Genomic DNA, 17,181 nt, shown 5'->3' with positions numbered 1-17,181 from the left:
TTAAAACTGAATTCGTTTTCCTGATTTTTGTATTTCTAAAAAGTCGTAAGTATTTAATACATATATATAGAGTGTGTGTATGTGTATTTGTGTGTTCTATATATACATTTTGCACACAGCTAATTGTTATAGAAATGCAAATAAAATAGATGGCATTTAATGTAGTGCACAACTTTGCTTTAAAAATGCAATGCTCAACATTGGAGTAATAGACAAAAACAAATTACAATTTGAATATGGCGTTGCTGATCCTTTTTACTCATCGCATCACTCTGTGGTCAGTCCCTTGTTTCATCATTTTAGATGTTTCAGTATAAAGACTGATATTTCCATTAAAAAAGCACTAACTATGTATAAAATATATAATACAAATACAGAGCAAAACCGATACTGACTAGCCTTTCCCCCATCCAGTCCCACTCAGCACCAGCTAGTTACTAACTTGGTCAACTAGCATGGTTGCACAAAAGCCTGTGCACTCACATTGGAACTCATATTTGGGGGGTGTAATTGGACAGAAAGAAGCTAAGTGCCTGGGTATTTTTCTGTAAGTGCCTGATAAAACAAAAGGTGCAATTGAGCTTGTGATGAGCTGGGGATGTGGATATGCTTTTCTTTAAAGTTACCTTTTGTAGCCATTGCTTTGCAAAGTCATTACTATTCATGTTGGAAGAGAATATTTGAAGGGAAACTCAAGAAAATGAAAGCGCATAAACTCTCTCCCTGTACAGTGCCGGGGAAGTGAGAACATCGTTACTAATAACACTGGGAAAGGCTTGAAAATAGGTGTAAACTGGCTTGTCAACAATTCAGTCTTGAGACTCTGAATTGTGTTTTTCTTTAATGTATATGTTACTCTCAATCTAAACCTGAAAGAAGAACTTTCTTTAAACCTGTTGTGAATTTAATTCCTAAGTAGTCATATTTCTCTAACATTGATGTTCACTGATAGAATTAGAAAATAGATATTTTGAAAAACTATTTTCAAGAATGTTTTAGATATATAAACAATAAATTCAAGTTTGTGTGTTAGTTTATTAAAGATAATGGCAACTTAAGAATAAAGACATATGACTACTATGGAGATTGTTGCAAAAAGTGGGTTACAGTCTAGAACTGCAAGTAAACGGTTCTGTTACTCTGAGAATGTTGATCTCCAGACTTATTCTATTTACAGTTCACTTTTCTAACTTGAGCTTGCTAATTGTTATAATGCTGTTGAAACTGTTTTTCATTCTAATTTATTAACAGTCAACACCTTTTAGTTTCCATTTTTAGTTTTGAGAAGATGTAGAATTCATTGCGTTGGTGTTCACAGAAGATCCCCTGACCGTCCAATATTCTTACAGCTATCACAGGACAGGCGTTCCCAGTTTAATGTATTGACTAATAGCCTATTAAGATAATCAGAGATTTCATAGGAACCCCCTGCTTACAAATTGTCCTCATTCAAGAGGGAGGAATCCAATTCATGGATATATTCATGAAAAGTAACACTACGACTGAAGAGCCGTAAAGTGTGTTTGAACAATACAGGAAAGGAAGAGAACTTCTTTCCCTCAATAATGACCAAAACCTAAAGCTGGTAACCTTACCAGCTGGGATCAAATGACAGTCAAAATTAACATGGTTAAAGTTCATTTGGGCCCAGGTTCAGTGCCGCACTTGCCTCAATGAGGAGGCCCAAGGCTGGCCTGAAATTGGGCCTCGGGCTTCATTTCAATAATTTGGGGGAGTTTTTGGTGCTTGTCGGGCCTCCACGGGCAACCCACCTATCGCTAACAATGAATTTCAGGCTGGTTACCTCACTGGTAGCAATCCTCAGGTAAGTGCCAGGAGGGGGTGTGGAAAAGGCGGGTTAGGGGGCGATTGACGGCAGCATTGAAAAGTGCTGTTGAGCAGGGAGGAGCTTCTCCCGGCTCCTCATTATATAAAAAAATATAATTTATTTACTTACCTCTTTAGCATCGCCTGGAAAACCTGAACAGCCCATTTCTCCGAGTGGTCATTATCAGGCGTTTGGTTCCTCATTAGCATATGCTAGAGGCCTAAAGTCTGTTTAAGCTCGTTTTCAGGCGGCTTTGGAGTGTTGATCCCTTAAATTGGGCCTCATTGCTCCCATTTTTTGGCCATAAAACCCATGCAATGAAGTCCAATGTCTACCTCCATGATTTCACATGAAATAACAGATTTATTATAAAATGCACTATGAGCCCAGGTGATGCTGAAGTCAAAATTTGCCTTCAGAACTTACGCCTTCATGAGTGTTGGATTCTGATAGATACAACATGCCTGATGAATTTGTCAATAACTTTCACACGTTATTGATAACAAGACCATTGCTGTATATATTGATTCATTTCAAACCTGAAATACATGATTTGATTTTCATCCCATTAATGTAGCATTTCAGTCACATTACATTTCATACCGATCATTGTCATGTTAACCTAAAACCCTTACTTTCTTATTACCTCAGTCAATTGGTGTAGAGATCCCAAAGATTAATTTAAGACAGAGGCACCCTAACACGCAGGTAATGTAGTTGGAGGGAGTGTTGGCGCTGCAAAGCTGCCAGTATTGAAGCTTTTGGAAAGAGCTTTGGCAAGATTACATTTAATTGCCTACCTGTGGCAAAATATCCTGAAGCATGACTTTCAACTGGCTTAGACGATAACTAATAAACTGCCAAAGGAGCATTGGTGCATGACTAGCCTAGCGATAACTTTTTGTATCGTGCACTTGTTTTCTAATGCAGGCTGCTATATTTGAAAATAACATCAGAGTAAAGAGAAATGTAACATTTAGGATTACTGTTGTTGATTTGAAGATCAATGAAGCAAATGGTCAGTTTTGTATTTGACAGCCCATACTATTTATTACAGACACTGAATGCAGTGCAGGCATTTCTTTGGTGACTAGGGTAGGCATTCATGTACGGTGATGTAACTGTGGACAGTAAATTTTCTATTGTAGGCCATTCCTTCATAGATTTGACTGACCAGCACATCATAACTATTTTTAGAACAAGAAGCTTTTAGTCATAAATATAATCACCATATCTCAAGTAGAAATCAACATGAATGTACCCTCAAATTCAAGCTGTTTCACTGCAATAGACTTGGATAAAATACTACAGAGTTGTTCAGGGAATTCACAATGCTGACTAATGGAAGTCCCCTTATAAAAACCAATACAATGAATCCATTTTAGTTCAATGTTTGACACACAACTGATGATTATATAAATGGGTTTATCACTTGGTGAAATACATTACCTTTTGGTTCATGTAAGAATTGTTTGTACAAAATCGAATACCTGTTGGTTAACACTGCAAATAAAGTCTAAGTACCCAATAGCAGATCATGTCTGTTGATTTACAAATGGTAGCTGGTCAGGGATGAGCAATAGTTGAAACCCAAAATAATCTTGATTCGGATTTTGTTTTGCAATTGGGTTTTAATTGGTATTTGTTTCCTGGTAAAATCCTACTTGAATTTAAAAAAATCACGCTTGCTTTTAACTTTTATATCATTATATTCAGCAATGAAATAGTTAATCAGTTTTCAGATAACATGTTAACCCGATACTTAGATTTGAATTTTTCTCCACAAATAATTGTGAAAGTAACAAACCCAAGGTGAGCTGTAGAAAAATGGCCTCGGAATTTGCAGTGGGCGAATGAACACCGTTCTCCCTTTACCCCTCTGAAACTGACCGCAATTTCACCCCAATGCAGATATCCTGAAGTTGCGGTCAGTCATTCACTGCTCCGACACAGGCTGCGCAGTGACACCCCGCTACCATAGCCGGCAATCAGGGAAATCAGTGAAATTGATGAAAACGGGCTTTTCCGTGGTGATATCGCTGTTAAATACCCCATTAAATGTTAGACCTTGTTGGATTTGGTGTAACTCGGGGTTTAACAATGTATTGAATGCTAAACAAACGTTATTTTGTAGTGTGTCAAATTTCTCCATTATATTAAAAATTACAATTTTTAAGAAACGTAAAAAATTATATATTGTTTTTTAAGTTTGTTCATATTGATTTCAGGTTTATCGTTCCACCATGTAAGAGCCTCAGTCTTTGTTTTGCTCTCTAACATTTTTTAAAAGTTAGAATCAGAGGAGCTTACCCACTTCCTTGTTCGTTGTCTGTGAGAATTCTGTATTGTGATTGGCTGCTTAGACAACTTGTTGGCATCACAGTAGCTTGCACTATGGGATTCCCGCTAAACGGCACTGATCTCAACTGCACATTGAAAAAGCCGAACTTCTGGCCACAGAGATCGCATGCACTTTGTGGGAAGCTTTCTTCGGGGCCAGCAGCGAATACCTTTGCTTCGCCGCTGACTGCAAATTACAGGTCATTATGTTGTACAGTGAGAACAAATCATCAACATGTTTTGTCAAATGCTCTAAGATGTTCTGGGTTTACATCTCTGCCATCTTGAGCCATTTATTTTCCCACTTTACGTACTTCTAATCCATGAGCCCTCTCCCAAGGAAAAGGCTTGATAGAGAACCTGTTCTATGTTTCCACCAGTGCCAATTTTTAAGCAGCCTATAGACAGTGTCTAACTTACCTTCCCTCCCTGCGGGCAAGTACTTGAACTGCATTTCCCAACTCCTCGAGTGGCCCAGTTACAATAAGGTGCTCCTAGTGTGGGAACTGTGAGCAAGAAGTTGTAACTCAGCATGCTGCTTGATGCCCACACAGGGCCAAGGAGATTGCCCCGAGGTCATAGACAATTTAAAGTAAACTAGTGACATATGGTAAAATTAGGACAGCACAAATAATAACTTACCAGAAGTTTTGCAGTGCATATTGGTAAAATCTAAACCAGATTTGGGCTTAGGAATCTGAAATGAACTGATTTGCTCATCCATAATAGCTATTAAGGATTCTTATCTGCAAACTGGTCTTGCTTTCATTCTGAATATTATTTAATAAATTCTCTGTAAACTTCACATATATTACATGTGGATTGTTCATCAATATGAATAGCCTCAGTGCCAGTATGACTTAACAACTTCTGTTCTGTACATAGAAAGGAAAAGAGTTCAGGATTCTGCCAAATTTAAGAACTTGTTTACAATTAAATGTTCTTTAAAATATAAGAAACACAGCTTTGCAAAAATTAGCCTTTTTTAGGTCCTGTATAAATATGTAATTGTCAAATATTCATCACTATTTCGTTGTCATTTTCACTCAAAGTATTTGCATGAAACTAATGTGAACTACATTTGAAAGCATAAAATGGATGTGGAAAAAGTTCCTCCATTTTCTGTTTCATGCACAACTCTCTGAAATACTTTGAATTCTTTTGCTCCTTCCATTTCAAGTGACATCTCTTTGGAGGCTGTTGATTTTGTTTGTGTTTGATGTGCTGCTTTTTATAGACTTGTAGGAGTTCCTTTGAAATACTTGCATGCGTGCATTGTGGGAAACAACCATTGTAAGCTCGCTGCCTGTAGTAACATTTTTGGTAAGTTGCCATTGATTAATGGAAGTACAGTGGAAGAAACTAAGGAATTTGTAATACATTGGTAATATTGCACCACAGAATATTGTCACTTAACTCATGGATCACGGCACTCGGGAATCTTGAACAAACACTCGCAATAACCAAAAAATATCGTTTTAATGCTATTTCCCTGCCATTTCATGCTCCAATATTCTGCAGTTTCCAGAGTTTCATGGGAACAAATTCTAGATGCCAGTTCCTAACATGAAATTTATATATCAGAATTTATGTCTGGGCTCAAAATAATCAAAAAAGTAAGGTCATCTCAGCTACCAAAGTCATATAGGAAACAGCATAGAAACAGAACTCTACCGTAAGCCCATCTGATCTGCTGTCCTACTGTCCTAGCGGTTGGATCTCATCAAGTGTTTCTCTTCAAAATACTCATTCAAATTTTCCCTGAAGATGTCTAAGCTACTTGCTGCTGCTACAATAAACAACCACTTTTTCAGTAATGTTTCCTTACACACTGCCCGATTCTACTTCTCATCTTAAACTCATGAGCCCTAGTTCCACTCTCACTTACTGATACAGTTAGTCCAGGCTGATCTGTCACATTTACAAAAGGTACACCCTCAACACTATACTTTTGGTTAGGTAGATAATGTATGGTTCTTTTACCGGATTCTTGCTGTGGATACATCCTACCCAAGACTGAGGTTTTGTTCTGTTAAGAGTTTTGATGCATTTTTGTTCCCCTCAAGGGATGGCAATAATAAAACCAGCGAATGCTGGAAATGCACAGCAGGATCTGAGAAACGGGTTTGTGTTTAAAGTGTAACCCTTCATCAGAATGCCTGTTCATGGTTAAGGTAACCATGGTACCTTAATCCCCAATGTTTGAAAATGCAGTCTGACAGAAAACTTCTGAAAGGGGGTTCTCTTGACTATGTTGTTTCAAAAGTTAGCAGAGAATTCATCAAATCTTCACCAGACATGAAATGCCATGCAGTTCGCTGCAATAAGATGTAAAATAACCAAGGGGTTAGTGTAGATCTAACATACAAAGGTGGCTCTGGTTGCTGCGGGGGAAAAGTAATTTAGTCTAGTATGTTTCATATCCTGGCAGCAAGGATTTCTGTTACCATGGTTGCAGCTCTGGTTCCATAAAATTTAAAGAAGTGTGATCTTTTTTGATTATCCGGCGATAGAATTAATTTTATACATAGGGGCTGTAAGTCTATGGGTGTGCCACTGTCATAATGCAAAAAGCTGAGAAGGCGGCCTCTTGTCCAAAATAGAGGGGAAATTGTCTTGAATCATTCTATGATACTCTCGCACCAGAGACCAATAATAATATAGTGGTGGAAGTAGAGTAGGAGCATTGTTAGAAGCTTAGAAACTGACTGTGTGCCTCCCCTATCAATAGGCCTGTGGCCAGCAGAAAAGGGGAAACGTGACCAACAGAATTAGGTATTTTTTCTTTTTGAAATACATAGGAAAAAAACTGAAATCCAAAACCGTAGGTTTATCAGGTCCCAGCCGATGGATGTTCCACTGCATGTTTAACAATGATGTGAGCAAGCAGCCACAGTTGTACTGCCTGCTTTCATTGTTGTTGCATGGGAGAAGGCAGAGTTCTACACGTTTGTACTTGTGCACACTCAAACACGTACTTGGAGTACTGATCACTGGCCTCAAACTGCTGCTGCGATTTCCCAGCGCAGACTCGAGCTGACAGGGCAGTCGGCTCTATTCCATACTGAGCCAGCTGAATAATTTAAACTTAGCACGTGGCTGTGTGTTGTTGATGTGCAATGCCAATGATGTGCAGTCTTGCAATCAGCCCTGAACTGCCTGTTACTGCAAAATTGGCAACATTATGTTGTGCATCTGGTGTCAGTGTGGTGGAAGAGATGGTGGTGCACTGATTCCAAATGGGACCTAAGAATGTCATTCTGAACACAGTGCAATCTGATTTCTTTCTTGGGTTGACCCCACCTGTATCAGGGCCCAATCCAATTTAAATATCCAACAAGGCATGACTACCTTTCATCTCTTGCATAACATAGTATTCACATTGCTACTTAACACTTTTTCACGAAAATAATTTGACCAGATTTGCATTACTCTGCACACAAATACTTTCATTTTATAAATGACTAGCCCAGTGTTTTTTTTTAAAGTCATCATAATGTGGCCAGTTTCTTCCTCTGTAATTCGTTATTTTGTTATTGTGTAAGCTGTTTGATATCATTGCTTCTGACTCTTATTTTTCTTTCCATGGCCGCATGTATCGGGATGTGACGTGACTTGCTTACCTCACCGTATCAATGTTTTGATGCATGCTGCATGGTTGGTAATGTCATGGGGTCTTCTGTGCATGTAAACTACTGTCATTTAATTCAGTGTGATTTGATATTTAATGAGGGTAATCTCTGTGTTCTATATTGTAAATATGTAACAAAACCCATATCTACTCTTACATCAAGAGAGAGTATTCTGTTGCTCTGTCTGCAGGAACAGGATGTTGCTGCATTAAGCACCTGCAGTAAGGTGCTCCTTGGTCCATAGATAAAAGCTGCACTGGTCACCAATCCACTTTTATTTGCAAAATTGAATATAAGTTTTACGGACGCTAAATGAAGCCAATGTGTGATTGGCATGTTGTAACAGATATGTTTACTGATATTTGATAAGTGTTAAAACAGTTCAGTTAGACGAAAAGAGACTAATTTGATACGATCTTGTGCTTCTTTCCTGATCTTTCTTTTTAACATCCTGAATAAATGTGAGGTGTACGCTGAGAAACTGGATCAGTTTGATTGTGGTGTCCATTGGTGAGGGGTCATCATTGGCTCCCAATGCTTGGCCACACACTTTCTAAAATCTCTCGCCTGATTTCAAGATTGACACGTTGAAAAATCCAATTTCTAACCCCTTCAAAATGAGTGCTTTGACCCCAATCAGAAGAGCTGCAGTAGTAAGCTCATCAAACTACATGAAAGAGAGCTCACACTTTCATGACCAATTTGAACGATAGCTGAGTTTCCACAAAAAAAAATCTGTCTGCTGCTCAGAACACAGTTTGCAGGCAAGTTGTAAGATTCCCATTGTAATTCATTCCCTAATTCTCCAACCAAAACCCAAGTGTTCAGGAAAGAGGATTTCAATCCTCAGTTCAGTGATAATTGTGATTGGCATTCATTCACCATTGCCTGAGCCATGTGATGCTTACAGCTCCATGTTGTTCCTGTGTGAAACAATTCCTCAAGCAAAATCCATAATCAAATTGTTCAAAAAATAGTGCATAGCATCAAAAGAATGCACAACCAGTATTAGGAGGCAATTCCACCTGTCTCATAAACATTCCCCACATCCCAGTAGGGTAATTAAAATGGATTACTTGACCTTACTATTCCGTGTAGTTAGTAGAGATTAATTTTGTGGAGCTTTTCTCTTAATGGGTCGTGAATTAAATAAAACATACCAACAAAATGTGTTGATGTATCACTTGCAAATTGAAAAAATAATGCAGAGGAAAAGCTGAACCTTGCTGAAGAAAGTGATCATGTACATTATTGACTATTGCCAACAGGGCTGAATGACAGACTGTAACATTTACATTGAGCTCATTAAACCAGACAGAGTTGGTCTATTCTGCTCCTGAGAATGCACAATCCTTATTGTACTGGATAATATAACTAAATTCATGCAGTTTCACCTTTGGAGATGCAGGAGATAGCCATTGCTACTATAATTCAATAGTTTTACTTGTTACATAAAGGTTAAACCACTGAACAGTTAATTGCAATGGTTTAATGCCGACGGGTGTTAATACGGGCCAAATGTCAACAAACATCCATACAATGTTAAAACAATTACCGTAGAAGAAATATTTTACAGTGCGTGCATTCAGATCAATAATCTCCGACCAACACTTTTGAAATGAAACATATTACGCCTGAATATTACATAGGATGATATGTTGGAGAAATGATTTCCTAAACAAACCTTTTGTTTCATCTACTGCGAACCTTTTGTTTAACCATCCTTACTGAGAAGGGCACAAAAAGTAAATCTAGACTGCACTGGTTCAGGCTCAAATGTTGAACTTTATGTCACATAGTATTTTCTTTCCATTTATTGTTTGATGATTATTCCTTTTGGTTTAGAATCCTAAATCTCAGGAGCCCGTCACTTTGGATTTTCTAGATGCTGAGCTGGAGAATGAAATTAAAGTGGAGGTAAGATGATCTTAGTTGGCCAGTGGCTACCGACAGTGTCATGTCAAAGCCTTTTAACTCCATAATGTCTGGATTCACTTTAAAAAATAATAATAATGTGAACTGTCTATATTTAATGTAAATTGCCTGTATTTTTTCCCGTGGTTTTTTGTTTAGTATAGATCATGTGCTTACTTGAAGAAACTTTGCCTTCTCCTAATTGAACATGACAGCCTGTGTGTGTAATCATGAACAGACTCTGGCTGGCAAACCTTCAGTGCCAATTGGCCGGACCATGGGAGATTATTTTAGTTAGCGGTTAAGTAGCTTGCACATATGTGATGCGATGTGCCTCATTTTTAATAACAAAACTTTTTTATTTTAGTGAAATTTTATATATTTTTTGGCAACCATTCAGATCTTTGAACTGCTGAATAGTGTTGTCACTCCTGGAAAATCTAAGCACTGATTGCTGGTTAATGGGCTACCACACAATGTAATAGCTGGATTGTCTGCCTGTTCTTAAAAGTGCATGTATCCAGGTCTAACACTATGCCAAAAACCCCAAACCAAATTGATGTGCTTTCTACAAATAATTTAAGTGCTGTGCTCTTCACTATAAAGGAACATATTTGATTGCAATTCCGTAAAATACAGAGGGGAGCTTCAATACACCATTTTACCGATGATCAGCAAATTACCTAGTGACATTGCCCACGGTCGGTTGATAAATGTAAATTTCATATACAAGGTGGCAACAAATTTGGAAGGGAGACTTCAGAAACTCTCTCCAGAGAGTCAACCAGGACTCAAGCCTACAACGAGATTGTGATATTTGACCTAGAGTTTTTTTTTATTCATTCACGGGATGTGGCGTCGCTGGCAAGGCCAGCATTTATTGCCCATCCCTAATTGACGTGGAGAAGGTGGTGGTGAGCCGCCTTCTTGAGCCGCTGCAGTCCATGGGGTGACGGTATTCCCACAGTGCTGTCAGGGAGGGAGTTCCGCAATTTAGACCAAGCAAATTGAATGGGAACGATTGGCAGGAAAGCATGAATTAAAATCATGACAACAGGAAGTAAGGTTTGTGAATAGGACATAGGATATATATATATATATAGAACTAAATGTTTAAAATGTTTGTGGTAATTAAAGAGCTGGAGAATGAAACTGACAAAAGTCCACAATATTTGGTAACAGCTAATCTTGAGTTTTATTAATGTGTGTATGTTTCCAGAACATAGCAATTTTCTTAATTCCCTAAGGCAGTATTGATTTTGAGCAGTCTTTGAGCCATTCATGTATCAATCATCATGCACTTTGATCCCTGTAATTCATGATATTACACTTACAATTTCATCTTCATATTTCTTTTAGATGGTACATTCGAACTACTTCATGGGCACTACACCTTAGGAAAGAAATAGCGGCTTTGGAGGGAGTAGGTTTACCAGAATTCAAGGGTTAAGTTATAAGGAGAGATTACACAAATTAGGGTTTTATTCCCTAAAATTTAAATGATTAAGGGGTGATTTGATCAATGTTTTCAGGATATTAAGGGGAACGGATAGGGTAGATAGAGAGAAACTATTTCCGCTGGTTGGGGAGTTTAGGACTAGGGGGCATAGTCTAAAAATTAGAGCCAGATCTTTCAGGAGTGAAATTAGTAAACACTTCTACACACAAAGGGGAGTAGAAGTTTGGAACTCTCTTCTGCAAATGGCAATTGATGCTAGATCAATTGTTAATTTTAAATCTCAGATTGATAGCTTTTTGTTAATCAAAAATACTAAGGGATATGGGCCAAAGGCGGATATATGGAATTAGGGTCACAGATCAGCCATGATCTCATTGAATGGCAGAACAGGCTCGAGGGGTTGAATGGCCTATGTTCCTACTCTACTACTGTGCCCTTGGTCCCTTTCTTTATAGAGTTACATGTTAAACTAGCGTTTTAAATGGCTTCATTGTGCTTTGCTTGAGGTAGGGCTGCAGAACAGTTTGGAGGCATCATCCCATATTAGTCACTGGAGAAAACTGTAGCACAAAACTGAATAACTCAAGTTATTCATTGATGTCTTCCAGATTCGACACAGCATGATAGAAGGACAAAATGGTGAGAGAACTCTTGAGACACTAATCAAATCCTACGATGAGGTACAGTCTACAGCTAATTGCTTATCTAACTGGTCTCTTGTGTTGAATTTTTTTTTAAACAGAAATTAATTGCTTCAAGAAAGGGATACGCAGTGTACTTTGTTTTTGAATATTTACTGAGTCTCACATGTGAAAATTAACAGGAATAAAGAGTCAGCCTTCACTACAATCACCCAGGACAAGGTTATATTATTAGAGTGTTGGTGTTAAACAGATATTGAGCTGAGACAAGTTTTGCTAATCCTCTCTAACGATGCAAGCATTATATTGCCTCCCTGCAGTTAGCACTGCTGAAATTTCTTTCTTCCTTCCCCTCTCTTCTGAAGGATTGATTCTTCCTAAGATGTGGTTCCACCTGCACCAGTATCCCTTCAGTAGCTCACTGATTGCCCACTCTACGGCTGGAATCTTACTAGCCCTGCCACTGCGAGTTTGGAGGTGCGTCCACTGTCAAAATAGCCGTGATTGACAGCGGGACGAAAGTCCGCTCTGTACCCACCTCCTGGGGAATTTCCAAAGCGGCAGCTCTACTTGCGGATTGCACACCTGGTACTAAGCGACGTGTCAGGCAATTGTGCTAGTTATGAAGTTGCTTAAAGCTAGTTATGCAGCATTTTGTCAGGTCCAAAGGATTTTTCCAAGTTTTTTACGAGGTTCATGTCCCTCGGGGATCACATTAGGTAAGTGTGTCAGGTTTTCACCAACTCTGGATTGGTTTGACTAATTGACAGCTGCAGAAGTGGTATAAAAGCTACCATTTCACAGCTGTTCAATTTCCAATCAAAGAAGCTGGAGCCTTCAAGTGGAATACACTTTTCAGCCTTATGGCGGTTTGAAGTGTTTACAGTGAACTTTCCATCCAGTGTCATCCCCTTGGAGCAACCTCTCTCACCATTGACAGATCGCTTCTGTCATCTCAACTTTAGCTGCCATCTATTCCATCAGCATCGGTGCCCTTGAAAAAAAATCTCACCTTGGTCCTCAGAATCCCACCATAATCAGCCCCAACATCAACATCACCAGGCACACCAGCATCATCAACAACAACATCAGCCTTCTCCGCAATTACCTGATGCTGCACAGGACACAGGGCATCAGCACCCAACCACATAGACCAGGAATGGCCTCAATATGGCCACATGTACTGCACTTGACGCTGTGCACCTTGGCTGCCACATGATGCGCCAGGTTGGTATCACCCCACACCAAGACCATTAAGCATCCCTACAATGCCTAAGCCATTCCTTTCACACTCATCACCATTAGGGGGTTATTGTTATGTCTCGCCATTCACTGCATCTCACTAAGCCACTTCCAAAGGTGCACATAGATCTGTCCAAGAATGTAAAGAGTTGAAAATATAGATCTCAATGTTTGACAACACATTAGTAGAAACTTTACATCAGCATTGGCGATAACACCCAAGTGCCTACCCTTGTGTGTTGTTAGTTGGTATAATTGGACAAGGATGAGGGTGAGTGTGAGGGGTGGCTAGTGAGATGGGGGCTATGATAATGTAGATAGAGAGGGATGGGTGGAGATGCAAGGTAAGTTGGTGTGAGTAAGGATGTGCAGGAGCAGAATCGGGAAGGCAGAGTGATGGGGATATGATGAGTGGCACAGCAGGAAGAGGTTGAATGTGGCTTTGCAGTAACATTTTGTGATCCATTGAGATCATTGAAAGGTTTGCACCTCTGCAGCCAGCTCCTCCCGATGACATCCTTGTTTGCGCCCTCCTGTACAATGTGCAATCAGGTTGCGTCGACCTCCTGGGTAGGTCGCTTCTGCCCATTGGAAGGGAAGAAAACCTCCCTGCATGCTGTGACTCCCTCCATAAGCATCTGGAGGGGTGATGGGAGAGCCTGGGTGCAGCCGTGCACCTCTGTGCAGTGTTTGTCAGTGTTTGCAGCACCTCAGTGCTGTAGATCACTGACAGCACAACTGTCAAAATAAATGTAGGCATGGTCCCTTTAAGGAAACCGGCTGATGACGCATCATCAGATGACGCCATCAGACCCGCTTCCTCTAATTGGCCGGGAACCTCGCAGGGCGGGCTTAACAAGCCCAATCAAGGTAAGATTATGTTGGAGGCCGGAGTCAGGAATCAGCAAGGATGTCACCTGCCCCAGACCCACCGACGTCGGTAAAATCCAGCCCTACATTACTAAGTCCAGATCTTTAAATACTGATGAGGGAGGCCAGGCATCACATACAAACCGTTGCAGTGCAACGAAAGGCAATCAGATCAAATGTGCAACAATCACGCTGATAATTTTACTATTTTTAATTTTTTTTATAAGATCTGTTTGTGGGAGCTTGCCGTGTGCAAGTTGACTGCTGTGATTCCTACATTACAACAGTGACAACACTTGAAAAGTACTTCATTGGCTGTAAAGCGATTTGTGACATCCAGAGGTTGTGAAAAGCACTATGTAAATGCAATATACTACTGCAATCGAAGTACATGAATATATAACAATGCAAAGGACACTGAAAATAAATTGAATTGCATTAATAAAAAACCTTCTCTTGTCTTCACAGAGGTATATTGACAGAGGGACTCGAAAGTACACGTGGACTCTAGTAAATAGTACAGATTACAGGTACTGAAATATTATATTAAAAGAGGTCCCATTTCCTTTCCAATAACCTTTTGAGGCTGAGCTTTGTTCAAACAATCTATTTTTGGAAGGAGCACAATTGATTAAACTTTGAGTTCTGCTTTGTCATCTCTGGGACCTGGTTTTGAATCTGTCTCAGTCAGGTTGCCATTATACTATCAATTTTGCATGATGCTAAATGGCTTCAAATGTGCATCAACGCAAAAGCAACGCAATTGTGGAGTCAGTCTGTGATCTGACTTCTGAAACTGCTTGGACTCGAATCCAAGTTTAAAAGGTGCTCATGCAATCCACGAATTCTCCTTGGACGTTTCTAAACATAGCACAGGGTCTTTATCAATATTAGGAGAAAGCAGGTGTCCCTGCCTTGTATTCTTTCTTTGAAAATTAGCCATCCAAGGAAAGGGAACTCTCTACAGAAGTGCACCTATTTTGCAGGGACTGACTGGATGGCTGGTGCAGAAAAGAAAAATGTCTCACTTGTGCAGTAGGGGTACCTTTCTGAGGTTGTGGTTGTTCGGACAATGTAGGGAGAGCATAATTCTATCTCTTACCCATGCCTGACTTGGAATTGCTTGATGCTGACACTAAAGCCCTGATTTTATGGAGACACTTTCTGCAACATGGTGGCTTGCTGATGGCAGGTGGGGTTTAGAAACTCTATCCCTGAACCTCAAGCTTCCAGTTTGTATCCAACAGGGAATTTGGGACCAAAGAATACATCTAGCCAACAGAAGCCTCATTTAAATGATTTAAGATGGGTCCCACGCTGTAACTTCTAATTCCGGGCAAGGCATCATCTACTGCGTGCATGTCTCCCATCTAAACTGGTCATGCAGGAGTCCTGGGACCTGGTGTTTTAAAGGGGAATGCCAATTATCATTCCTGGTAGATTACATTGTGCTGCTTTGACCCTGTGTATCTCTGTGTAGAATCACCACAACCTGTTTGCCTGAGCATCAGTTTGCTGATTCTCATCTTCAAAAACATGTGCTGTGTACTTTGGCACAATAAAAATAAAAATGTGTGTGTAAAAGGACAGTGGTTATGCACAGTGCTTCAAATGGTACTTCTCAGAGAAGGTGGAAGTTACCAACTTAGGTTTGTGCTATGGAAGATGGGCCCTACATGAAATGTGAGGAGTATGGTTATCCTTGCTGCCTTCCTGATACCAGAAAACGTCTTGCTCACTTGGAGCCAGGTGTTAAGGATCTAGATGACTGTATTGACTCAGTCAACAACCTCTCTGAATACAGATTACACCCGTTCTTTTATCAAGGCAAGCCCCCCCCTCCCAAAAAAAACCTTTCTTTAGGTCACTTCCTGCAATAAGATCTCTTAGGTAAGACCTCAAAAGTATAGAATCATAGAATCATACAATGGTTAAAGCACGGAAGAAGGCCATACGACTCATCGAGCCCATGCCGAATCTCAGCTAATGAAACTCCCCCTGCCCCTTCCCCGTAGCCCTGCAAATTTCTTTTCCTTCAGATACTTATTTTGAAAGATAAAATTGAGTCTCTCTCCACATCTTAACCCACTCGCTGTGTAAAAAAAGTTTTTTTCTTACGTCACCTTTGGTTCTTTTGCCAATCACCTTAAAATGTAGGTAACACTTCTGCTCACATTTCTCCACGGAGCCTTTGTGAGCAAACAGTCAACTTTTCTATCACCCCCTTCAACATCCCCTTCAATGAGCTGCTGCCTTTTAAGAACTGCTGCAGTGCCAGATTTTCTGCTCCCAACCAAGTGTGCTGCAGGCCACGCTCTCGAAGCATTCTGATCATGTGCCGTACCTCCCTCTAATGTGAATGAGGAACCTCCATCAGAAGAGTTGGTGCAGCTGACAGGCAAGCTTGTGCATGAGCCTGCCTGGGCCATTATCAGATGGCCGAGGATCAAGTGAAAATTATCAAAAGTATTCCTACCCTGCAAAATCTTTCAAGTAGACAAACATGAATGAACACCTACCCACAAAAGAAGTATGCTTGCTGTTTACATAACACATGGATGAACCAAAAGGATCATTATTCTTTACTAGTTGTTCAACGTAGCTTGATATTTTCCATGCCAGGATGATGGAGATATCGGTTTTTCCCTCTCTCTCCCATTTTTCTTCCTTGCCATGTCTCTCCTAAAGGTGGTGTTCCCATGCTTTAGTATGGTTGCATAGATGCTAGCCATGTTTTGCTGCCTGGTTCAAGTAGCCATAATTCACATACGAACCTTGCCAGTCATTGTTCGCCATATGAGTCATCACAACCATACATGATCCTCTCCTCACCTGATGTTCACACACACACACTTCCAGGATGGATGGATGGATAACCCTGATCACTTTTCCTGTATCACTGCCATAGCTGGGATCAAAAACTTAGGATGAAAACTGGAACTTCCCTGGTGTATGTGGCTTAGCTATTCACGGAACAAGTTTTGTTGAACAAGCCAAGAACCTTTTCATGCCTTAAAATAAACTTTCTTCACACTGTTGGGGAACTTGGATTGGAGAATTCCGTTGCTACCTTTCACACCTTTTTTAAAAAAAGTCCTGTGTGATTGTATTCAGAAGAAAACATTTGACCATTTATGTTTCTTCAGCTCTGTTCTGCTGGGTGGAAGTCTGAGTATGTTGCTTTACCTCTGTGACCTGAGGTTCTGTAAGAAGACATCTTTTAGCTGCAGTCAAGTGTATAAATGCCTCTTCCTG

General features: G+C 39.9%; 1 protein-coding gene across 3 annotated transcripts in view; it reads left to right on the top strand.

Moving 5' to 3' along the window:
- Window positions 1–17,181, top strand: part of LOC139278518 (voltage-dependent calcium channel subunit alpha-2/delta-1) — a 794,302-nt gene that overhangs the window by 650,515 nt on the left and 126,606 nt on the right. For 2 of the 3 annotated variants that reach the window (XM_070897370.1, XM_070897371.1), the window contains exons 19-22: window positions 2,480–2,536; window positions 9,646–9,717; window positions 11,782–11,853; window positions 14,395–14,456. In XM_070897370.1, the coding sequence (XP_070753471.1) occupies window positions 2,480–2,536; window positions 9,646–9,717; window positions 11,782–11,853; window positions 14,395–14,456 (263 nt within the window). The remainder of the gene's footprint in view (window positions 1–2,479; window positions 2,537–9,645; window positions 9,718–11,781; window positions 11,854–14,394; window positions 14,457–17,181) is intronic. The other variant, XM_070897372.1, reaches the window with a different exon arrangement.

Source organism: Pristiophorus japonicus, chromosome 13 (assembly GCF_044704955.1).
Source record: "Pristiophorus japonicus isolate sPriJap1 chromosome 13, sPriJap1.hap1, whole genome shotgun sequence".
NCBI classification, from domain to species: domain Eukaryota; kingdom Metazoa; phylum Chordata; class Chondrichthyes; family Pristiophoridae; genus Pristiophorus; species Pristiophorus japonicus.
Note: the sequence above shows the minus strand (reverse complement) of the source record. Positions and strands in the feature narration are given on the sequence as shown.